Source organism: Pyrgilauda ruficollis, unplaced genomic scaffold (genome assembly GCF_017590135.1).
Source record: "Pyrgilauda ruficollis isolate IOZ18807 unplaced genomic scaffold, ASM1759013v1 scaffold4, whole genome shotgun sequence".
Taxonomy (NCBI): Eukaryota; Metazoa; Chordata; class Aves; order Passeriformes; family Passeridae; genus Pyrgilauda; species Pyrgilauda ruficollis.
In genome coordinates, this window is record NW_024525489.1 from 17811029 (window position 1) to 17835076 (window position 24048).

Consider the following 24048-nt stretch of genomic DNA (forward strand, 5'->3'; position numbering starts at 1 on the left):
AATTTTAATTCCTGTGGCTAAGCCCAGTTTCCTTGGTTAGAATTATTTCACTTTGTAAGGAAGCTGTTCTGGTCAGTGATGCAGGATGATGGAATGTTTAATGCTGAAGGAAACCTGTGGACATCTCTGAGCCCTCTGTCCTAAACAGGGCCAGCCTTAGTATCAGATCCAATGTCAGATCACTTCAGGTTGCTCAGGACACTGTTGAGGTGAGATATGTGTGTATCTCCAGGGATGGAGATGCCCTGTTCCAATGACTGACCTATCCCCACTGTGAAAAGCTTTTTCCTGATAGCTCCCTGGAATCTGCAAAGGTTGCTGTTGTGTCCATTGATGCATGACCATTTCACAGTGTGCCTTTGAGGGAAAAGTCTGTTTTTGCAGTCTTGCTATCCTCCCCTTACACAGCTGAAAACAGCAATAAATCCCCTGCACACACATCCCCTGAGCATCCCTTCTTCCAGCTGAGCAAACTGATCTTGCAGCCTTTCCTTGTTCAGTGGGTGCACCAGCCCTCTGAACATCTTGACACCACTGTCCTGGGTTTGTTCCAGTGTGTCATTGTCTCTCTTGTGCTGGAGAGCCTAAAAGCAAGGCACAGCACTCAAGGTGTGGTCTCAGAAGTGCTGAATTGAGAGGAATTAATGAGGCCATGCCTGGTGAGTTCTCTTCAGGAGAGAAGGGCATGTTCTTGAAGACTCCTTGGATGAATACAGGAAATGAAAGGATTGTATCTGCAGCTTTAGTAAATTAGAAACCTCGAATGAGATGCTCTATACAAAAAAGTCTTCATCAAACTGCTACTATTTTATTGTCTTCTTGTAACCTTGTTGTTAGCTCAAAACCTTGTGAAGCTCAAAACTTCTGCTATCCTGTCTTCCTGATGAGCACAAAGGAAGGAATGTCATTCAGCAAGAGCTGGAAAACTGCAACAGGAGACTGTGAGCATTTGTCATGCTCTCTAAGAGACTGAGAAAAAGAGTATGCGGAAGCTGATTTTCTCATCCAAGGGTAGCATTTCGCCTGCTTGTTTCTTGAATGAATTTGGCTGCTGCACTGCTTAAGCACTGGCTGTGGAATGTCTGAGCTGCCTCTTTTCTGGAATTACAGCACAGCCTTTAGTAGGGCTTTTTGTACTGCTCCATGGACTCACAGGATTTCCACCAAAAGCTTTGGATTATCATGCTAGTGCAGTTTTCACTGTTTTTACTGTGGGGCTGATTTGGCAGAAGTACAGGGCATGAAACTTGAGTTTAAATGCTTTAGGTTTTGGCTGCTGTAGCAGGAGTGTGGCTTTTGACACTGTCTCTTCACAGTGTGCCCAGGAGGACCTGTGTTGTATCAGCAGGAGGGCTGTGCACAATTGGGCAACCTCCTGCCTCTGCCAAGTGCATCCAGTGATGGTGCTTCAGACAGTGCATGTGTAGGGGGAGAGAAGGAACAGGTGGGGGCAGCCTCTTTCTGCCATTTTACTCATGGTCTTTGGTTTTATTTTGCCTGTTAGTCATGTGGATGTGTAGGAGTTTTGTTACGTTCCCAGCAGTGTTAAATGTCAAAGCTAAAAAGCATTGGGCAGCATCATCAAGTACTGATCTCTTGTCTGCTCTTCTTGCACAGGTCCTGCTGGTTCTGTGCAGGTTTCATTTACTGCTATCAAAGACTCCTCCTGCAGTCTGGTTTCTGAACAAGCAGTTTGCAAAACAGGCTCCAGTGATACCACGTCAGTGGAAGCTGACAGAAAGTGTCTGCAACATGAGTCTTCAAGTGCCTTCTCTGGCTTCTTGCTGAAACTTTGGTTCAGTGCTTTATTCCATTTAACAGTTGCAAGGGTTTCAGGAAAAGGGCTCACAGGAGCTTTCATGGAAATGCTTAGGCTAAATTGTAATTAGTTTTTATCTAAAGATATAAATTCTAGTCTGCAAGGCCTTGGAAGAAGGTTTTGAGCTGTATTAAACTAAACTATCCAGTTGCCTGAACTCTGCCAGAAGAGAGATGGTTGTTGCGCTTCAGCGCTGCCAGGCTCCATCCACAATAGTAGTTGGAAACGTCTGTGAAATTCTCATGTTGCTTTCTTGACGAATGGAAACACAGGTTTCCAGAACATCCTTGGAAAAGTGCCTGCTAGTGAGGACTGTTTTTCCTAAGCTCTCTTTTTAGGCTAAGTGCACCTGCTATCTATCTGACAAGCAACTGCTTGAAAACATTGGAAAAGCAGTCGACAGTTCCAAGGAAGAAGCCGTCACTCTCCTAATGCATTGCCCATACTTAGTGTCTCATCAAGCAGCCTTCTTGTACTGCTTTGTGTCTTTCTGGATCTTTCATTCAAGGAGCTTGAGGGATGGTCTGCTCAACTCCATTACACACACCTGTGATCGCAGGGTGACTCTGAACATAGATCCCACTGATGGCAAACCGCAGAATCCAGTGAAAGAATTCTGGAGGATGTGCAAGCATCTGAATGCCAGAAGTGGAAAATCATTGCACTCAATGTGGAGATATGTTGTATTCCTTGAATGTTAATTCTTTCAGGACTTGTAAAAGTCTACAGTAACTAAAGGTTGGAATTTACTTCTGTTAGTGATTTTGCTCACCCATCAATTGCAGTTCTATGTAACACCTCTTGGACTAAATAGTTACCAACTATTGTCAGAGTAGTCAGAGTCCTTTGAGAAATGGGCAGGGTTTTGGCATCATTGACCTGCACTGCCTTTTTTTGACTTGAGCTTTTTGAGGATTCTTTGTATTCTTTATGAATATCTTGGGGATGTCCAACAAAGTGAATGGGAAAAGGCTATTAACTAAGATTAACACAGAGGAGGAACAGCCAAGAATTTCTGCATTGCTCAAGGTGGAATAAAAGTGAGAAACTTTGGAAGGTTCTATTGAGATGAGCCATTTTTGAATGAATCTTTTGTGTGACATGGGAAGAGGCTATGTGTAGTGAAATCCCCACTGCCTACTCCTAGAGTAGGTGAGCAGTTTGTTTTGTGCATACTATGCATCTTTCCTCAAGGAAGACCACAGCTGAAGCTCTGTTTCTGCCAGGTGATACTTGCAACCTACTTGTGCTTTCATTGTGATACTTGCAGAGTCCAGAATGTGGCCTGATATAAGGAGCTCCTTCTGCTCTACCTGTTTTCTGTTGCTGTCAAAATGAGTGTTTTGGCAGGATGTTGAATGAAAGAAAACTACAGGTTGTCAAGACCACTTGGTTTATTTTGTATTGTTCTGTTTAGCAACTGATTTGAAGCCACTTGCAGATTCCCCTTGGAGATATTTAACTATGCTAGGGAAGTTTGTTCTAGTGTAAGCTGCCAGTATAGCAAGTTATTGTAATGGTAGTCCTCCTCTAAAACTACTCTGGAAGTAAAGTGCCACAGGAGTAGGCACTTGGTAGTATAAGTAATGAAATGCTCTAAACTCTGTTTTGCAAGTCAACTGTGACCATGGGGTCATTAAAGTTGGAAAAGGCCTCCAATATTGAGTCCAGCCTTGGACAAACCACCATTATGTCAGACAACTAAAACATGGCACTGAGTGCCATGCCCAGTTGTATCCCTTTTTTTTTTGGTTTTTTTGTTTTGTTTTGTTTTTTGTTTGAACACTTGTCAACTTTTCCAGTACACTTCATGTTAGCACAAACCCACCAGAACATCTTTAATGCTGTCATATTCCACACTTAATTCACAGGTAAAGATCTAAATGTGAATTCAGCTATTATCCATTGCAACTTCCAAGGCTATTGAGAAGCTCTTAATTCAGCTCTGGTTTAAACAAGTGTGTCCGTATTTCCTTATGTTTCTTAGGAGCCAACATCTTTCTTACCTCATCTGGACTGATTAAACTAGGAGACTTTGGCTGCTCAGTGAAGCTGAAGAACAATACCCAGACAATGCCTGGAGAAGTGAACAGTACCTTGGGGACTGCAGGTGAGGAAGCTTGTGCTAGGCAGGTACTTGTCTACTTACCATAAAGGAAGATACCTCTGCCAGAAGTCTGGAGTAAAACCATGTGTTTCAGGGAAACTTGATTTTACCTTAGCTAGTTTTGTGCTTTACATCCAGAAGCCAAAACAATAAGTGAATAATAATGTGAGAGTTAAAATCATGTTTGTCTGTAACTACGGAGATGCTGGAGCACGTGTTTTCTGGGGTTGTATTCTTCTCTGCAGCCTTACTGAAACAGTACTCTTGACTAAACAGCTGCTTAATAGATTTTCAGAAAATGGCAGTCACTGAAAGCATGTACTGTAACAGCATTTTCAATATCATTTTTCAGACTGAAAGACAGTTGTATTGAAAACATGTCAAAGAGCAAGAAACCAGCAAATGGCAAAACTTAGCAAGAAAACCTGAGTAGTAATAATTGGGTACTTAATTTGGCTTACCCAGTCAGTCACTTGATGTATACTGTTCCTTCTGCTGTTTGAACTGATGGCATCATATATGTTGTTTCAAAGCATACATGGCTCCGGAAGTAATCACCAGAGCTAAAGGAGAAGGGCATGGACGTGCGGCAGACATCTGGAGCCTGGGCTGTGTCGTCATAGAGATGGTCACGGGCAAGGTAGGGATGTTTCATGTGCTGATGAAAAGCAAACTGTTCCCAGCAGTTTTTTTGCAAATTCTGGTCCCACTCTCAGCAGTTTGTCACACTCATGTCTGCAAGGACTGGGATGGTTTTCATTTCCTGGAGCACAGAAATACATGCTCTAGTGGGTAGCAAGTTACTCACTAAAGCTTGCACTTAGAATGCTGTCACCTGTTGCAGAGGCCTTGGCATGAATATGAGCACAACTTCCAGATCATGTATAAAGTGGGGATGGGTCATAAACCTCCTATTCCTGACAAAGTGAGCCCAGAAGGGAAAGACTTCCTTTGCCACTGCTTGGAAAGTGACCCAAAGATGAGGTGGACGGCCAGCCAGCTTCTCGATCATCCTTTTGTCAAGGTTTGTCTGATGACTTTGGCTACAAAAACTGCAGATGGGAATGGGGAACAGCTTTTAGTTGGCTTCTTTGTTCTCAGTGATGCCACAGAGGTTGGTACCATGGTGAGGGGCTGCTAGCAAATCGCTGCTGTCCAGGAAAAATGGATTGGCAGTTTTCCAGAAGCACGTGTTGCTTTCAGCAAGCATGTGACCATAGGACGTGGTGTGCACCATGCAATAAACTTTCACTGCTGTTTTGAAATGCATTATCTTTATGTTAATAAGACAAGTCAGGCTCCAACTCAGTGGTGGCTAATTGGATCTGAAGGGCTTTGTAGCAAAAATTCAGCAAGGACAAATGCACAGGGTTTTAGAGATAAGGGCCCCTCCATAAAAAGTGAAACCACACACAAGAAGTCTCCCATTCTTCTGTGCAAAGAGCTGCTTTTAAGTTCATACTTAAAGTTAAGGTCATACTTGAATGTTTTATCTGGCAGCTGCTGTAACAGTCTGCAGTTCTTGCATGAACTGTGGTGTGATGCTTTCCTTAAGAACAGGCAAATATTCACAGCTACAAATTGAGCTGTAACTTCTTTTTTGAAGGAGTACGGGCACAGCAATTTTTGTTGAATTCTGTCTCATTTTCCAGCATAAAGTTGATCACTTTGGTGTTCTGATTCAGTAGCAGTGTGTTTGGCATCATCACCCATTCCTCATCAGTGCAGCTGTAGCAGATCCCATCCCTCAGAGGTGGACACTGCTTTAGGCACCTCAAGGATGCATGGTAACAGTGGGAATGTCAGTACTCCCATACAAACACTTGTAATGCATTACTGTGGAATGAGCGAGAGAAAACTTCAAGGTGAAGGTGCTAAAGAAATGGATCCATTAGCATCTTGCTGCAGGAGGGAAATGCTGAAGTAATTGCCTTTTGCTTCCTTCACAGGTTTGCACAGATGAAGAATGAAGTTACTCAATCTCTGGCCTTTTCTATTCTGACAAGATTCGAATCACTACTGTATGTAATATTTACATAAAGACTGTGCTGAGAAACAGTATAAAAATTGACCTTAACGAAGACTGCACAAGTGACAGTGTCACTTCCTCTGCTGCTCCTGTACATTTTACTTGGCACATGTTGCTCATGTGACGTGTCCGCAAGTTGGAAGAAGCTGCATGTTTCAGTGAAAGTGCCATTACTACTGTATATGGACCATACCCTTTTTGTTCCTTCTCCTGTTTCTCATTTGACTGAGAACTTGTATTGTTAATATGTAGTATTTTTGAACTCTCTAGGTTCAGAAAAATGCTGTAGTGTTATCAGGCGTTATGGACCTTGTTTTTTAATCTGTTTGAGTGCACTGACTGTGAACTTTTACTGGGGTTTTTGTTTATTTGTTTTTGGCAAGCTTCGGATTTGTTATGCACAAGGCTGATTAATGAAATTTAAAAAAAAAAAAGGTTTTTCTCAATAAATGGTTTATTTTAGGAGATGTTGGTGAAGGGTTTTTCTTCCAAAAATAAAGGTGGGACTGTGCCACATTTTAAACTTTTTTTGCAACATTGGGCTAAGACTGCTAAGCTGACCTAACTGGAACAAGCTGCTCATGTATTGCACTAGTCAGTGTTCTGTCAAGCCTCAAGATGAGTACTGTGAGATGTTTCCTACACAAGAAGAGAAGTAAGGTTCCCCCTTTCATCACCTTCTGAGCAAAGAGGGTGATGGGCAATGCCTTTTATCTAAGGGATACCTTCCTTCTTGGATGTATGCACTGTGAACAGGGAGTGCTCTGCATAACATTTTTGTCTTCTAGAAGAGATCTGTACAAGCTGATTCTTGTGTTCTGTTTGGCAAAACCAAGAACCTGCTGTTACCTTTTGAAAACTGACTTCTGATCCTGGGCTTTCATTTCCCCACCACACCTCAGTTGTCACCAGCCTCAGAAAAGAAAGAGAGATTAGAAGTGATCAGCAACTGGAAGCAATAGCCTGCAATGCATGATCTAGTTGATTTTTTTTCACTTGCTATTACAAACAGGTGACTTAAAACTGTTACTTGTAAACGTAAGTGCAAGTTTACATATTCCTGTTACAGCTTTAGACTTAAAACAGGTAATTTAAAACTTGCTTTTAATATTTGGTTTTATTTTGTCTCTCATCTTAATCCACAAATTCTTGATTAGTCACAGGTGTGGGGTGAGTTGTCAAGGAGGTTCCACAAAATCTGACATTTCTACCTAGAAAAGTATGAGCCTTGCTGTGCATGTCACCTGTGCAGGTATTTACACTCTCAAAAAACAGACTGCTAAATTTAAACAAAGACTTCCCCTTCTTTCAGTGCTCTGTTTTCAGTTGTGTGATAGGAGGTATGTTGTCATCCTCAGTAAAGGACTATGAAAGTACCGGAGATACAAGTGTCCCCGCAGCTTGCTGTGTGCTTCACTCTGCAGTGTAACAGAAGTATCTGAGCGAGCTGTGTCCTCACTTGCCTTGCTTCAGGTGCCCTTGGACACAAACAGGAACAGTGCACAGCTTTTACAAGTCAGGATAAAGGTGACAAACTGTTACGAGTTTGTTCCTGCCAACCAAAAGAAAACTCATTCACTGCATATTAGCTTTTTATACTTTTATTTTGTATAAACAAACATTAAGACTAATTTTGTTAAGGCAGTTGTAGAACATACAGTTGCTTGTGGGGATGAGGGGCAAACACTGCTTCCTAATAACCTATGTCATTCTTTAAATACAGTGAACTGGAGAAGTTTAACTTTGGCAAGGACCATTAAGCTTTCTCTGTTTGTCAGTGAGTGCTGGAAGGGCCTCAGTGGTGTGCTGGGGAGGATGGATCCAGCAGTGGCATGTTTGGTCCCAGGGACATGGGTATGAAATCATCTCTGCACTCTTTCAGAACTGTTTACTTGTTTGGTGCTTTCCTCTTCACGCAGTTGGAGGGGAAAGGACTAAGATTCATAAGGAATGCCAAATGTCTTACTGCATGTTAAACCCATGGCTTTCAGGAAGGCAGAACAGCCTCTGTCACTCCAGGAATATGTATTTGCTGCTCAGAACTGCTCACCCACCACCCAGAGAAAAGGCCACTGGGCCTGCCAGGTAATGTTCACAGTAAAATGCTACCCTGGAGAGGCCTTTCCTTTCTCCCCTCCCACCCATTTTCCAGCTCTTGTGTACAGTGGCTTCAGGTCTGGCTTGTGACTGTGCCTGATCATTCATTACTACAGGATGCAATACTCAGTTTTTCACTGTTAAGAGTGTTACAGCAAATAGAGTGCAGGGCATGTGCTTTATTAAACAGCACTGTAAACATTACAGTATTTTATACTCTTAGGCTCTAAAAACATCTGAGCCCATCTGACCTGCTCCTGAAAGCTTCAGAACATAGGGAATGCATGTGTACACAAGACGTGAGGCAAAAAGCCTCCCAAAGCAGTCTCTCACACTGCCTATGCCTTCCTTCATGTTGTAAATGTTACTGCCTCCACTATCCCTAAACTTCACTTATTGCTCCATGCTAAAAGCACTACTTCACCTGCTTTTTAGGTTTTGCATATTAAAAAGGTGAGTTTCTAGATTATATGATGTACTGAATAGCAAATACATATTTCAGGGAATGATTCATATTGTTGCATTAGCCTGTTTCTTCTGGCCTCAGTTATATGAAAAGAACAATGTTTTTATACCAGCTGCTAGATTACGACTACTCACTTTCTTCACTAAAGGCCATCATGGCTTAGCTCTATGCCGAGTGAATATGGGCTATCTTTGAAAGTGTCAGCCACAACCTCCACTGCTCAGTGTCAGGATCTGTAGACTTTAAAAAATTGGGATTTTTTTTTTCCAATCATATTTGCTGTTAGTTAATGTCCCCTCCTTTCCTTTTTTCCCCCCTGCTTTAAACAAGTTATTTCTAGTAACCTGCAGATCCTTAACTCTTAACATTAAAAACAGGAGGCAGCTGTCCTGAGATCAGTACCAGGAATGTCAGAGCCACCACCTGTCCTCAGAGCTTCATTCTAGTTTCTTTTAATTCAGAAGGGTGTCAAATCAAGACAGACATAAATCAGCCATACCCACTGTCCTAGGTTTCTCTCCTAGTTCCCCCTCCTCCCCAGAAGAAAATAATTTACGACTACTTCAGGCTGACTGTTATGAGGCACCAAGTAAACTAATTTATCAGAAAAGACAGACAAGCAGGTAAATTAGGATCACAACAGTCTGGGTATGGGGCATACGTTGTAATGCACACTTGGCATTATTTCACTACACCATGCCCAGTTATTTTCTTCCCAAAATTGTTAGGATGGCCTGGAATTTTAAGTAACATTTAGAGCCAAAAGGAATTTTACTACTTCAAGTTTTCCAAACTAAAAATGACATTTACTCTGAAGAATTACAGGTTTCAGCTATCCCTCAGACATATGGCCTGGGGAAAGAGAGGGCAGTGGGTAACTTAGCTCTGCTCAGGCCACAAGGCCAAATTCTGATACAGGCTCTGCTACTGCCAGGCTCCAATGTCTGCATGTCCAGGCAGGGTCTGGCTGAAGTTTTGAAGGGCCCATGTAGTGCACACTGTGGGAATAAGTTGTGGATGTACAAAAACTCTACAGTAGTTCTGCCAGTTCAGCAGAGCTGCTTCAGTCCAATACTGCTATAACCAAGCACAGCATCCCGCTGTACTGTGTTTAAACACTGACAGATTATGGTTGTTAAACTGTGTGAGCTACACAACTATCAAGTTTAATCATTTTGTAACAATCTTCTGACATTAAAGCTTGCACCTCTGGTTAGTTTCCAGGTAGAGTCTCTTCATTCAAGCACGCTGGAATTTATTTTTGTTTTCTTCAAAACTTAAGACACTTCATAGGAAAACAAACCAACCACACATGTGCAAACCTGTTGTTGAGAGTATATGAAGGAGTGCATCCTTCCAGCATGTCATCCAGTCCAAACCCCAGTGAAAAACAACAGGAGCACAAATTCAGATATGCATGGCAATTACTCATCCTCCGATCTCACTTGAAGGACCGTGATACGCACTTAAAAGAGTTTTCAGCAGTTGTAGTTGTTCCCTTTGGATTGAAGCAGTCTCTGAAGGTGCTACTTGTGTTTCTGCTTGTTGTCATTGTTGCCATAGGTGGAGCCCTTGTTAATTTCTGTAACCCCGATCATCCATCTGACACCAACAGAAGCTGCAAAACAAACACAGTTAAAGGTGCTTAAGGCATGGCCTGAAAATCTGTACTGGTGTAGCAGCATCATGAAAGAAACCTTGGATGAAAGGTGCAGCAGATGCTCCCACACCTCCACATCAACTTATTTGCCTATGGCATCTCATGAAGTAAGAGCCTCAGGCTGGACACATCCCCTCCCATCAACAGGGAAGAGGCTACAAGGAGCCAGGATGGGTGTGAGAGGCACAGGCATGCACAGCCCTGCATGCCAGGGGAAGGGAATTCTGCTGGCTTTTAACAACCGCACGTCTGAAAGAGCACAAGCAAGCGCAAGGGAACTTCAGATCTTGATTAAAAAAAAAAGTAAGTTGTGGTATTTGTTAATGGTAGCTCATGAAAAAATCCATTACAAGAAACCAGGTTAATTTAAAAGACTTTTATAGATGATTAAGTGGTAACAATTTACCATGTGCAAGGATTATTTATTTATCTGTAGCACTTAAAGTGACTAAGTTGAATGCAACTTAACCTAAACCCCTTCCCTCACACTTCTGGTTTCTCTGTAAAGAGGCTCAGCTGCCCAAAATCTATTATTCCTCAAGCTTCTGCTCAGCTACTCTACACGTTCAGAACTGCCACACTTCTTTCAGGCCTAAACCTATTAGGAAGTCACAAACTTCTTCCCTCTGCTCAGAATGCTTTCCAAAAAAAAAAAGGAACCCAAACCAAACAAACCTAAGAAAGCCAGAAACCTCCCCTAAGCCTCGAAATGCCACTGTTTTTCTGACTGATGGTGACAGTAAGGTGAGGTGCTCTAGATGTCTCATTCCCATCAGTCTTTACTTCTCTAAGATGACTGGACAAATTCTCACCAGCCAAAAGACTCTTTATGGTTAAATCAGTGCCTGAGATCACCAAGAGAGTCCAGAGGTTTCATCCCACTCCCAGGCATCCCTTGTGAACCGCAGGGCTGATCCAAAGCTGCGTCCTGGCATTTGCTGCTCTTCAGCACTGGAAGGGGAGGGCGCTGGCAGCTGGCACACAGTGCTGCCCTGTGCTTTTCCAGCTGCTACTCGGCACAACAACAGGGGCCACAAAGAGGCATCACTACAGACTCCTGCTGTGTAGTCTTGACAGTAAATTGGCAGTTTTTAGAGTGCAAGTGGTAACTGGATGCCAGGGATGAGTCACGTGTGATGTGACAGCATGGCTGGACACTGGGAAGCTGGTCTGCCCATGGGGCTGCCCTTAGGCCTTGTGGATGCCAGGAAAGCAGGGCTCTCTCACAGGCAGAGCTGTGCAGTGAACAGTCCAGAAAGGGAGCTGGCTCTGAGGGCACTCACTGTCACACTCCACTGTCAGTCTGTGAACAGAAACACAGGCCACTGAGACAAGCAAAGGGCTTCACTCTCATACACAGACAAGAAAGAAAACCATCTCTGACATTTAACTGACCATGAGCTGGGCAACACAAGAGAAAGATCCAATGTCTAGCCTGCAGTCTGGGATCATAACATAATAGCAAGCATGAAATCATTAAGATTTTAAACCACAAGGGATAGAAACAGCATCTGGAGATGGACACAGCATATAAATAAGAGCAGCTGTTACAGCAGCCACACACCATACTGGGGATTTCATCCAGTTCCAAGAATGCCTGGACACAAAAAACAACTAGTTCAGCAGTTCAGATGTCCTTTTTTGTCCTTTGCTCCCTGGCAGAAGCTGCCACTGCCTTCTACCCCATTTCACCCTGTAGCCCTCAGCATCCTGGGGAAGGTGGGGTGCAAGGAGAAGAGGACTGCCCATGTTTGCCAAGCGTGTGGAAGCAGAGTGGGGTAAGGCCGGGCTGCCTCACTGGTGTGTCCCTGCACCGCCTCCTCGCCACAGCTCTCCTGGAGCCTCAGTGCACACCTGAGAGATACCTTCACATTTCAGGATTTATTCACTCCTTGTTTTACATACAACTGTAGTAAGGGGGACTTCAGGCTTTTTACTTCAAGAAAGGGAAGAAAGGGAGATCAAGCAGTAACTAATCAGCAGTGCCTTACTTGTGAGGGCTTAAAACCACCCTGAGAAGTGCATGAGAGAAGTTACTGGCTGAAGCATCCTTGTACTACTCCACAGCAAGCTGAGGTAACTGAGCTCCTGCATCTTTGTGCCCACCATTACTCAGCATCCTAAAGATGCAGGAGGTTGCTGAGGAACGGCTCTGCCTGCTCAAGTGCTGGGGCTCAAGGAGGGCTGAGCTGACACAGTCAAGAGAGCCAGGAGTGTAATCTTTCTTGGAACACATTTTAGCTCCAAGAAAATCACCACCTCCACATGTAGTATCTCATCCTTCAGCAAAACCTTAGCTGAAAGGATTTCCACCTTTTCTCTTACAACTCAGGATTTTTTTTCTCATCTGTCGCCCTGCCTGTATACTGCACAGCAAGTGCTATAAGCAGCACAGCAGGCAATAAAAATACAGGGGCATAAAAATTTCCCACATGTAGTTTGCACTTGAGTTATATAGGTTATGCACTGAAATTGAGATTTGTACTAAAGACTGTATGAATTGTAGACATTTCCATTGAGGGCCTATCCTACATACTATGAAGGAGAAGAAACAACCAACACACTCACATAAAAAAAGTAAACGACCCACCCCAAATCCCCCAATTTCTAGGCACCAGGCTGAAAGACCAGATTATCTGGCAGGTCCACCAAAAGGCAGAATCTACACAGGCATGATCCTGCACTTGGTTTATATACTGTTTGTATTCTGTTGTAAAACTTATTGCAACCCTGCTGGCTTGTCCTCTCCTCACCTTCCATTCACGTCAGCCTGCAGGCATTGCCAGCCTCGCTGCCCAGGTCTGCAGTGTGATCCCAGCCACACAGTGCACAGCCCACACACAGCAGCTCCCATGGAATCCCAGCAGGCTCATCACTACTGCACTCGCTTCAGAGGGAACACTTCTCTCCCCTAGAATGGAAATGTAGCTGCTGGCCCTGTGCCATCAGCCCAGATGCCACCGTGCTTTTAGCATAAAACACGGAATAGCTGCTGCTCCCTTTAAAAACCCTCTCATCTTTTGCATACATTCCCCTTTTAACTGCTCTTGACAGCTTTACAATAAATTACTTCTAGAGCATGAAGGGTGGGTGTCCTCCTCAACACAAGTTATCAAAACATGAAAGGCAACCCAACATTTGGTTCTTTGAAGCCAAATGAGACCGGGGAAGCAGGAGGAGGAGAAAAAAAAGAAGCTGCTGTCAAATACAGATACTGACATTTGACAGATGTGCCTACTGCTTCAGCACCAAAATATCAACACCAAGTTTTAAACAGTTGTTGGGAGCTAAGTACTTAAATCTCCAGCCATGTGTCCTGTGAAACTAAAGCTGGTTTTCAAAACACTTTTGTCTCTCAAACTACTTGAGCATTTATCCTCTGGAGCAGCAACTGCTTTGTATTGATTCAAGTAGTTTCACAAAGGGCTCCCAGTCCCAGAGCAGCAGTAAGGTACGAGCACAGTGGGATGACTTTTGGGAGTATAAACAGCCAAACTGCTGCATAGCAAAGCATGAGGCGACAGCATTCACAGTATAAACAAATGTCATTTATTTAGGGCTGAAAGAGTTTGAGCTGAACCAAGCAGAGCTGTACATTCATGGGTTATTCATTCTTAGATCTCAGAGTTAGGGTCTGAGGGATTACCAGCCTTCCACTCCAGCTCAAGTGGAGCACTTATCTCAGAGCTCTTTCCACCTGAACAGCCAGTTACTTACAAGCCAGTCAGTGTTTCTCTTGAGAGCAAAATAAGCAGAAACTATCCAAAGTCTCTATGCAGAAACTATCCAAAATAACAATCTAGAAACAATGCAGAGGGTACCAGGTGAAAGGATCTCCTAGTTAATCTGCTCTATCACAAAAGGTTTATTTTGTGCTTACCTGCACCTGTATCAGGTACTGAAACCCACCCTTAACACCAGCAATATATTATAATGGGCTGTTAGGGATTCTGGAGTGTCAGGTGAGCTGTCAAAGTGCCATAGAAAAAAACCAAACCACTACCTGTGTGCTTCAGTTACAAACGGTGAGAAAAGATCTGCTAGGAGCAATGGGAAGAGCTGATTTTCTCATCTGATAAATCCCTCCAGTCTGCAGAAAAACCTTCCTTTTACATTGTGAAGCCACCAGGTACCAATTACCACTCCCACTGTAAGGACAGCAAACACAGTCCTCCCTGCTTTGCTACGCTCTGGCTGTGCTGGCCAGACAGTTCCAGCTGCCACCACGAGCCACAACCTCCAAGCTGCATCTGTGTCCATGCTCTGCTGTCTCCCAGCCACTGCAGGGGTCACTTTGGAGCCCTTGCCTGAAGCTGGGGAAATTAAATTTATTTGCAGAATAAAATGCTGGCTCCTCCTCTGTCAATAGATGGCTGCACCACATCCAGAACATTCATGCCCAGAGATCCACCTTAGGATACAGGACACAGTTAGGGGAGAATGGCCTTGCTACAGAAACTCAGCTGTTGGCTACAAAAGTCAGTGTGACAGCTTGGGATGAGGTTTTTCCTGCTTTCACAGAAAGAGTCCAATTATTCCCAACTAGCAATAACATTGGTTTTAAAGGAATATGGCAAAACAGAAACAGACTGTAACATACTCAGGTAACTGTTGCTCTTTTGGCACATAATGACACATCCGGTTTTAAGAGACCAGGATAAACCAGTTCTGTGTTTTGCTTGGTTTGACTAATGGCTGAGCTTTCTTCCACTCCCATGGATTCTCTCGCCTCCACAGCTTCACAGTGGCTGTTCTCTGCTCATAAGTGACATCATCTTTCTCCTTCCCTGCCCATCAGCAAAAGGTGGCTGAGTCTGATCAGGCAGCAGCCTCTACCACGGCTCCTCCAGTGCAGGGCAAACCCCAGGCAAGTGCAGGCACTGTGGGATTGGTCACACCAGGAGTGGAATGAGAACTGGGCACAGAGGTGCTGCAGAGCCAGCAGAGGGCTGCAAGCTGCACCAGGCCACAGGCAGGACAGGTGTGGATGGGGCAGCAATGCACATCACACACCCTCAAGGTGTTCTCTGCTGGGCTTTGGCAGCCTGGGAGCTCACACCCAGTGCTGCTGTGCATTCTGGCAGCAGGCTGCTGTGGCCTTCTGACAGATCCAGTATTACAGATAACCTGAGAATAAATCCTTTGGATTATCCCTGCAGTCAAGAGACGACTCAGAACAGCCTGCTTACTATCCTTTCCTTGTGGCTAGAAGCATAAGAAAGATAAGTGGGGAACAAGAAAAGGGGAAAGAAATGAAAAGAAGGTCGTTCTTGCTGTCTATTCTTGGTAGCATCATTTTTTCCTTTATAGGTTCTTTCTTTCACTTCTTAATAAAGATGTGACCTAGGTCACTAATGGCAAGATTGTATTAGGCTTAGGGTGCAGGGTGAGGGGTGTGGTGTAACTCAGCTAAATTACAAAGGGCTAAATCCAAAACCATCACAAATGCTACAAACTCAAGCAGTAAAGCAGTCAGGCGGGAGGTTGAACTCCAGAAACCCTGAATAATGGTGTGAGGCTCCCTGTGGAGGGAACACAAGGCATGAAGCACTTTGAAATGGCACCCAACCAACCAGTCTGCTGAGTGGAGAAACTGAATTAAGAGAAAAATGCTGAAGGAAAGATGAAAATTCACACCATTTTGCAGTAGCTATGCTTCAGTGCACCATTAGGCCATGGTTCCACAACCCAGCACCAAACAGACTGCACCAGCACTTCTTCCAAAGGCAGAACAAATGTCCTCCTGAGCAAATTATCAGGCAGTAGCATTTACAATGGTGTCACACCTCATCCCACCCACTGCTCTTTAGCCACTTTGCAAAGGAGCACAGGGGAGGCTGATTCACCTTTCTCTGCAAGTGACAGGGATTTGAACCCATCAGCTCCCATTCCTGGCACACCCCAACCACAGTGCTCACTCTGCACTCCCATTCTCTTCACCAGTCAGAGAAGGGGAAGGGGGTACTGCTTGTGTCTTCCAACAAGCAAGGTGGGTGGAAAAAGAGGCTTTTAAGTTGTATGAGGAATTCTTAGACGTTTTACACAAAGCATTTCCAGGGTAACAAGCACCAACAATGTCTCCAGATGAAGAGAAGAGCTCAGGATCCCCTTCTTTTTTCCTCTACCCTGCCCACCTAATGTATCAACTATTATGCTGAATCTTGCACTTGCTTGTTTTCCTTCCTCTGGCTCCAAGCATCATGAAGGAAATTTCCTGCCTGCATGCACACACACACACACAAATTGTTCCTTCTCCAATTACCTCTATAAGAAGCATCAACAGGAGTTTAATACAGCATTTGTTTTGGTGGGCAGTTTCTGAAAAAAAAATATTGTGTGCCTACCACATCAAACTCTTCACAGATGCTAAAAGGATGTTAGTTAACCTTGATCAATCTAGCTCAAGAGAATGAGAATGCAAAGAATTATTTTGTGCTAGGAACAATTTCCTGGGTAGAGAGCAAAGATTCACTTCTGAGACAAGAAGATGCTCCACATTTTCTTATCTCCTCTGTATTGCTATTTTGGACATGGCTTTTTAAGTCAGCTCTGTATCCAAGTTCTCTCAGAGCCTGGAAGATTGTGAAGTTCTGTTTCTTTTTCCAAGGTTGTTTGTAATATACACAGATGTGAAGGTGATGGAGTAATGAATACCTGTGATGGTCAGTGCAGTAACAGACAGTATTTGCTTTAGAAATGTGTGGCTTATTCCGCAAGGGAAGTTATTCTTCAAACCAGCACTCAATCACAGACAACCAGATATGATGCAATTTGCTAAACTGACCTGGTTCCTGCTTCCATGAAGAACACCAAATAAGATCTCACTCCCTTTCTTTGGGCCAGCTCCTTGTTTTGTTTTCCTTCCTTGTTTTAAATATCATACTAGTTGAAATATGGACCAAGGCAGTTCAGAACCAAGGCAGATTCCTACAGGAACTGTAGGAATCACCTGTGACAGTCCATGCCCTGTGCTACATAAATCAGAGTAGATGGCCACAACAGGCTGTGCTTAAATAATGAATTAATGGATTACCAGTGCATGACACATCAGACTATGATTAGACAAAAGCATCCTCAAAGGAATAAATTATCCTTGTGCCTCTCTTCTAAACGTTTTAAGTAGAACATAGCAACACACAACACAAGGAAAGAAAGCCTTTTGTAGGCAACCCACTGAGAAGTCACTGTTTGAATTGTACAGAAACAGAAAATTTTGTATGCAGCTCTTACAACAAATAGTACAACCATTAAAAAAATAAACAAAAATAGAATATTTTTAACCTAGTCCAGGCTAGAGTGGTCATATTAGATGGGTTGTTGAATTCACAAGTCATCTTTATATTTAGCAAATCTCAGTAAATCCTATTGGACAGTTACACTGTAAGTAATCTTTTTGTATCAGAAAACTTACCTATTACAATGACAAATGCAAAACTAGCCAGTGTCAGTGATGATCCACTGTTGATCATGTTGATGAGCAGCTGGAACAAAGGATATAGCAGCAATAAGGCCCAGAAAAGCCAGTTCAAAAGTGTCCATGGTCGGCGGGGTGGTATTGTAGGGACTGCTGGGTAGGTTCCTGTGCGGTAATATTCTTCCTGGAAGGCATCCTAGCACAACAAAGGAGGGCAACAATTAAATCCCCATCTGCCAACAAAACTAGCCATTTCTGCCTTTGATGTTCCTCCTTCTGGAGGGCTTGTAACCACAGGGGAAGATCAAAGACTAGCTGATGGCTGGAAAGCTTGTACTTTGAAGTCAATGAACACAGAGTCAAAAAAAAAAAAAAAAAAAAAAAAAAAAAAAAAAAGAAAACAGAAAAGAAAGGGGGAGCATACACTGATGTGTAAATACTTTCTCCTACACACAGCAGCATGAAAAGTGCCATATCTGGAGAGTATAGCAGCCTAGGAAAACAGGAAGTATGATGGGATATTCACTCCTGCAGCAAGGCAGACAACACTGCTGAACCTCCTGCAGCAGCCACAGCCCCTGCCCAAGCACTGCAGGTAAGCCAGGGAAGTGTCTGGGCTCCATACTCAGCAGTGTCCTCTGTTCCCTCTTGTTTTCTCCAACTGCTGCTCTCAAACAGCACCCACAAACCTGTCAGAAAAGGTGACCAGGCATCATTTTGTCCCACACTCTGAAAAACACCACCCCCTCCTGCCTTTGTACCATGGATGTAGTCTTCTTCACCTTTTTTCCATGATGTTTGTGGTGGGAAGTTTGGTGCTGAACCTCCCTAGAGGCACTTTAGTGTGTAAACAGCACAAAACCTCTCACTGGCTTTGAGCAAATGATTTGACTTTTAAGTATAATACAAGGAGGATAATGGGGTGGGGATTGTTTTTTTCTGTTTTGTAGCATCTGTTTTTTAAAGCACAGCAGACTTTGAATTCAGTACCTTCCTCTATAGCCCACATGGGTGAATAGCACTGCCTTTACTGATCTCACCAACCCAAGATATCAGAAGAGGAAAAAATCCCTCCCTCCTTGTTAAAAGCGAAGATTATTAACCTGTTGTCTATTAATCTCTGTTATCACCAAAAAAATGGCTGATTAATGAAGTCAGCATTAGACTGACATAAAAAAATTAATTTCATCAGAATGAAATATATTTCTTTAATGAAAGGATTTTGGTTTCTAAAACTTCTAGGAAAGTCAAGACAAATCAACCAAAAGAGTATTTTTTCTACTATGCTATGATTTTACATAGCATAGTAGAAAAAATACTGTGTACATAGTACACAGTAGATAGTTCATAGTAGAAAAAATACATAGTGTAGTCAGCTTACACTCCAGCTGACAAAAACAATTCTTTACTTACTTGATAGTAACTTCAGCAATTACAAGCTGTTACCACTTTATCTACTTCAAAATGAACATTCAGCTTTTAAGGGATTATGCACTAATGAAAGCACTGCACTCTCTTTATTGAGATGACAAAAATTCTAAGTGTTTTACTCATGTGAGCTGGATTGTAGTGGGATCACTGTGCCAACTACTGAGCCATCTTCAACAGAGTTCACAGCGTATGAAGTTTTCTTCACAGTGTAGTGAGGACTGCTTTAGAACACAGAGCTACTCCTCAGCAGAAAACTGAACTTACTACATACAGCTAGGTTTCCAGCTACTGGCATTAACCAGGAATGTGAAGAATTCCCGACTATTGCTGGCACTGCCATTAGAGGGCCTGCTACTACAGACAGCAGGAGAGGCTCATTGAAACCCGCACAGCAGGGTTTTCTTTGTTGGCTCTCCAGGCTTGAGGGGCAGCAAAACCACTGACCACACCTCACTGAGAGGCTTGAGACAGATGGAAAATACAAAAGGCAAAACGATGTCAAGGCCAACAGCACCACCACGTTTCCCACTGTTGTGGGGAGCAGCTCTTCAGTTATGATTCCTTACCCTTAAAAACATTCATTCATTTGCAAAGGCATCTATGAGTTCATCTGTCTTGAAAGCTTTTGCGAGTGAGCCTATGATAGCCAGCAACAAAACAGACTTTAAACAGATTGCCTACCTCACCATTGCCCAAAATCACCTTATTCACATTAGGTTTCTTTCGTTCCTCTGCCTACAGAGCTTCTTTTCAGTCTGTAATAAATTCCATCCACACAGGTATCACATTCCAGCATGGAAACATGCTCCCTCTATTGCCCCCACCACATTTTAGTTACTTCAGACAGTGAGGGAAAATCAGGGAACATCCATCTCCTTGTGAGAGGCTAACTGGATTCCTCCTCCCCGTTCCCACCAGGAGGTCTGACAGCACAGGTATGCTGCTGCCCCTTCGTGAGGAAGCCCACAAAGAATGAGGATCCAAAAATATTCTTTGTTCCCAAACACTGGAGTTCTGTACACTTCTCCTCTTCAGTTAGGCTTTGCTGATTCCCTAGGATATTTCTGTATATATTTTCTGGCCCTGTTTTCCAAGCTTTTACAAGCAAGAAGAATTAGAAGCTTGCTCTCTTTTTAATGAAAATTAAGATTCTCAAGCAAAACTTGTCAGCCATTGAGGCTATAAGGAGGTAAAAATGAAAACAAACATGAAAGGACCAGCAGACTTGTGACTATTAAATGTTACCTCTTCAGACCTGGCAAAAAGATCCTCAACCCAGTCCTTGTTAAAGTCAAAGGGAGCCTTTCTAGCAATGGCAGTTTAAAAAAAAAAAAAAAAGAGAAGACAATGTGCAACCCAAATTGAACTTCTGTCATAATTTGATACACTGCTGGCCGTATGTGGAAGGACAATCTACCCCTGGTGAGGAAGAAGCATGTGGAGATGGTACTTACTGTAAGCCTGGAAAAGGAAGGAGAACAGTGTTTGGTTTAGAGCAGCAGCACAATGCCACTGTTTATCTGACAGGACTCTGTTCAAATGCATTTGTAGCAGTGACTAAGCCAAAAAATGAGGTGACAAGTAGCAAGAACATCAACACACCAGGCTCCCACAGAGAAGTATCTCAGACTGAGGGACATGTAGGTGAGATCAGACAAGGAGGTAAAAAACAACGGAATGAGCTTTTCTCTAAGACTCTCATTCCTTTACTAATGTCAATATGGGGAAATAAATAATAATAAAATGTCCAGTAACTGCTGATTTCATTACTCATTCCTACAGCTCTGCAATCCTGATCACCTTGAGTGCACAGGCCTTGACCTCAGTACCTGTGGCACTCTCCAGCCACTAAATCATGCTACTACAGCATAATTCAGCACACTGTGAGTCTTGAGAAACTACTGCAAAATTATTAACCTTATTGAAAATAAGCAACAGCACAGGGAACCATAATAGTGTGTTAAAATAGGGTCTCTGCTTTCCAGTAGCATGCACATGTTGTCTTACTTTAAAACAGCAAGTCAAGTGCTGCAACCAAAATAGACAAAGCAGGGGATGAGTGTGTATCTTGCAATGAATTACTGCCCTCTGAATAACAATTTTTTACATTACATAATAAATATTTTCTGACTCTGAAGATGACCTGAAACAGAATTTATTTTTGGAAACAGCACCTGGGTGGCACCGCTGTTTGTTATCTGACCTAAGAGACTATTATCTTTTTAAGATGCAGGGCAGAATGGTAAAAAAAATATTATTTTTACCCTGCAGGCGTGCTTTCATCATCTCAGAACTCTGGAAGAAGTTGTCCCTGCTCTATATTCTGCCAGTCTGATTTTACAAAGACAAGGGCTTCAGTAAACCAGGAATGACTGCAATGAAGTAAGTTCCACTAAAGTAAAAGAGCTGGAGAAAGAGAAACATGCTGCCTTCAGAGAAAAACTAAAATCATCACTGGAAATCCCAAACCCAAACAAACAAACAAACAGCTCCCCCAAGCCTTAATCAAAAACATTCACATTAACAAAAAAGGTTTTAGTGGAATGAAAAACTGAACACAGCATAATTCACTCCTGGATGCAAAACTTCACTCCTATACTTAAATAGGAAACCAGAGACTTAACCAACCAGCAAATGAAGTTGTCATGAAGAACAGATATGAAGAATACTGTGATATATTGTACAATATAATGTTATGAAGGATAGATGTACACTCTGCACTATAAGCAACTGTTTGCCAAAGAGGGAAAACCAGAAAAATCTTGGAGTGAATTACTGCAACATTCACACTTGTCTTGCAAACGTCTGAACAGTTCTCAGGGACATGAAACAGGGCTACAAAGTCATAGCAGCAGAAAGTGGACTTCTGCACTGCTGAGCAAAAGGACCAGTCACATGTACATGGGCCGTGGGTAACAGCCTGCTTTCCTGCAAAGGTGCTGGGGGCTGTGCCTCAATCAGGTGTAAGGGGCACAAACTCTGACAAGGGGGATCAGAGGCAAAGGGAGCAGACCTACAAGTGAGATCTCAAGACACATTTACTTTCCACATTCCTGTAAGCAAGCTGCTTAGAAGAGCTATGAATTACAGCAGAAACAGTCATGGTCTGAAACTGAGAAGTGCCAGGGCACTGTCGATACAGAAATGCTAATGTGGTATGCTGGGAAGAGCACGACAAATGGCACAGCACAGTTCTGCTGTCCCAGTGAGAGGAAACTAGAGCACAGCTATATTCTATAATTTCTAAATCCCAAGCACTGCTGCATTCCAGTCTGAATACATAACTTTGATCAAGGTATTGAAGAAAAGTGAGCTGCCAGGCACTCATGCCGTGCATACCTATGACTCCCACTGACTGAAATGGGAGTGCTGCGTGCATTCAAAAAGCACATCTCCCAGCAACTATCTCCAACATTCATAAAAACAGCCCAGAAGAAACAGATTCTGAAAGATGAAGGATTCATATGAAAACATTTGCAAAGAAAAAAAAGGAAAAAACCCCAAACCACTGGGCATCTACAAACACAATCGTTATTATTCTCTCTCCATCCTATGAAATTAGGAATCTTAAATGCATGCCTTCTAAACCCACAGTGTGAAAACAATTTATCAGCCTGTTCTTTTAATGCTGGTTGTCTGCCTTGGTAAAAAAGGCAGGATAAAACAAGGGACAAAAATTCTAATACACTAAAGAATATATCTTATTTAGCCCACAAATTGCTTCTTGATTTAGAAGGTGTCTTCTAGGAGAAAGGGTTCTTTCTGCCAATAAGAAGGCAGTAAGACAATTTTGATTTTTGTATCCTTATGCAACTTTCTGAAGGAGAGGCTTAAAACTGCACTAGAAAGGTTTGTTTAAACTTTCTTCTTGTTGCTCTACATACAAAACAAAAGCAATCATGACTGGCAGCACAGGATCTAGTCTGTATGTAGAGAAACAGAGCACTTACCCTGAAAGCCAAACAAACCAACTCACCCCAAACCTCCAAATTAGGACACTACACATGCACACTGTGTAAAGGTTTACTAGCACTATAAATAACTCAGCACTAGTGGCTCACAAGTGCTGTCTTGACAAAAAAATCCAACCTTTTCTTGATATAGTTTGTGGAGCCAGGTAGAACACTCCTGCTCATCTTCTGGGACATCCTCTAGTGGAATCCGCCTGCCAATGGTAAAAAAGAGAAATTGAAGAATATTAAATACTTTGACTTTCATGAATAGGACTTGCATTATACAGACAGATTATCTGACAGGAGACTCATCACATTTTCTACCTTTTTTTATCTTGTGCAAGATCTACAGCACTTCAACAAGCAATTACAAAAAGATTTTGAAGAAATCTGTAATAGTCTCCAACTAATTGCCAAAACAAATTTAGCCACCAGGTCTACCCTGCCTGTAACAGCTTTTCAGGATGGGTAAGCAGCTACCCTGAGCTGTGAAAAGCAATTTCCATGCCAGACTGACTTGCAGCAGGCTGGAACAGTGCAAAGGGAGACACAGCAAGAGGAAAGCCTCTGTTCTGTTGGAGCTGACATCCACAGGCAGAGCTCTGTGAATGCCATCCAGCCAGGCTGTGTACACCAAACAGAGGACACCAGCCTGAGCTACCACGTGGGAAGAGGAATCAAGAGAAACTTTCCTTTTACCCTAGGACAAAAACAGCTCTGAAAAAAATACTTTTTCAAACAGGCAGAAAAGGAGAAATAGAAAGAAAAGGTCACCCTATTCCACTTCATATTTCTATCCAGGATAAAGTAACTGGACCAGCTCGCTGGTCCATGATAGCTCTTAAGGAGTTATGATGAACTCCTGATCACTTGCAGCATCACTTTTAGGCTCCTGTGCTCCAACCCTACATCATCACATGCCCTGAGTGCCTGTAGCACAGGTGCTGCTGGTAGAACCTCACCTGGGAATTGGCTCTTTCCCATAAAGATCATGGGAAGCCATTAGGGTATTTGTAATTTATAGAAACCTTAATGAAAAGGAACCCAGGTAATGTTTTTTTTTCATTAAACA

General features: G+C 42.9%; 2 protein-coding genes across 7 annotated transcripts in view; one reads left to right on the plus strand and one right to left on the minus strand.

The window, feature by feature from the left end:
* Positions 1-6420, plus strand: part of MAP3K4 (mitogen-activated protein kinase kinase kinase 4) — a 65707-nt gene extending 59287 nt beyond the window's left edge. For 4 of the 6 annotated variants that reach the window (XM_041477076.1, XM_041477075.1, XM_041477077.1 and 1 more), the window contains 4 exons: positions 3807-3929; positions 4460-4566; positions 4771-4950; positions 5876-6412. In XM_041477076.1, coding sequence (XP_041333010.1) covers positions 3807-3929; positions 4460-4566; positions 4771-4950; positions 5876-5896 — 431 coding nt within the window. In that variant the 3' untranslated portion in view covers positions 5897-6412. Of the gene's footprint in view, positions 1-3806; positions 3930-4459; positions 4567-4770; positions 4951-5875 lie in introns of those variants that run through there. The other 2 variants (XM_041477074.1, XR_005955931.1) reach the window with 2 other exon arrangements.
* Positions 6421-7540: 1120 nt separating this feature from the next.
* The window catches only part of AGPAT4 (1-acylglycerol-3-phosphate O-acyltransferase 4), a 72007-nt gene continuing 55499 nt past the window's right edge, over positions 7541-24048 (minus strand). Inside the window, exons 7-9 of the mRNA XM_041477304.1 lie at positions 23113-23188; positions 17590-17788; positions 7541-10136 (exon numbers count right to left, since the gene is read on the minus strand). Coding sequence (XP_041333238.1) covers positions 10045-10136; positions 17590-17788; positions 23113-23188 — 367 coding nt within the window. The 3' untranslated portion in view covers positions 7541-10044. The remainder of the gene's footprint in view (positions 10137-17589; positions 17789-23112; positions 23189-24048) is intronic.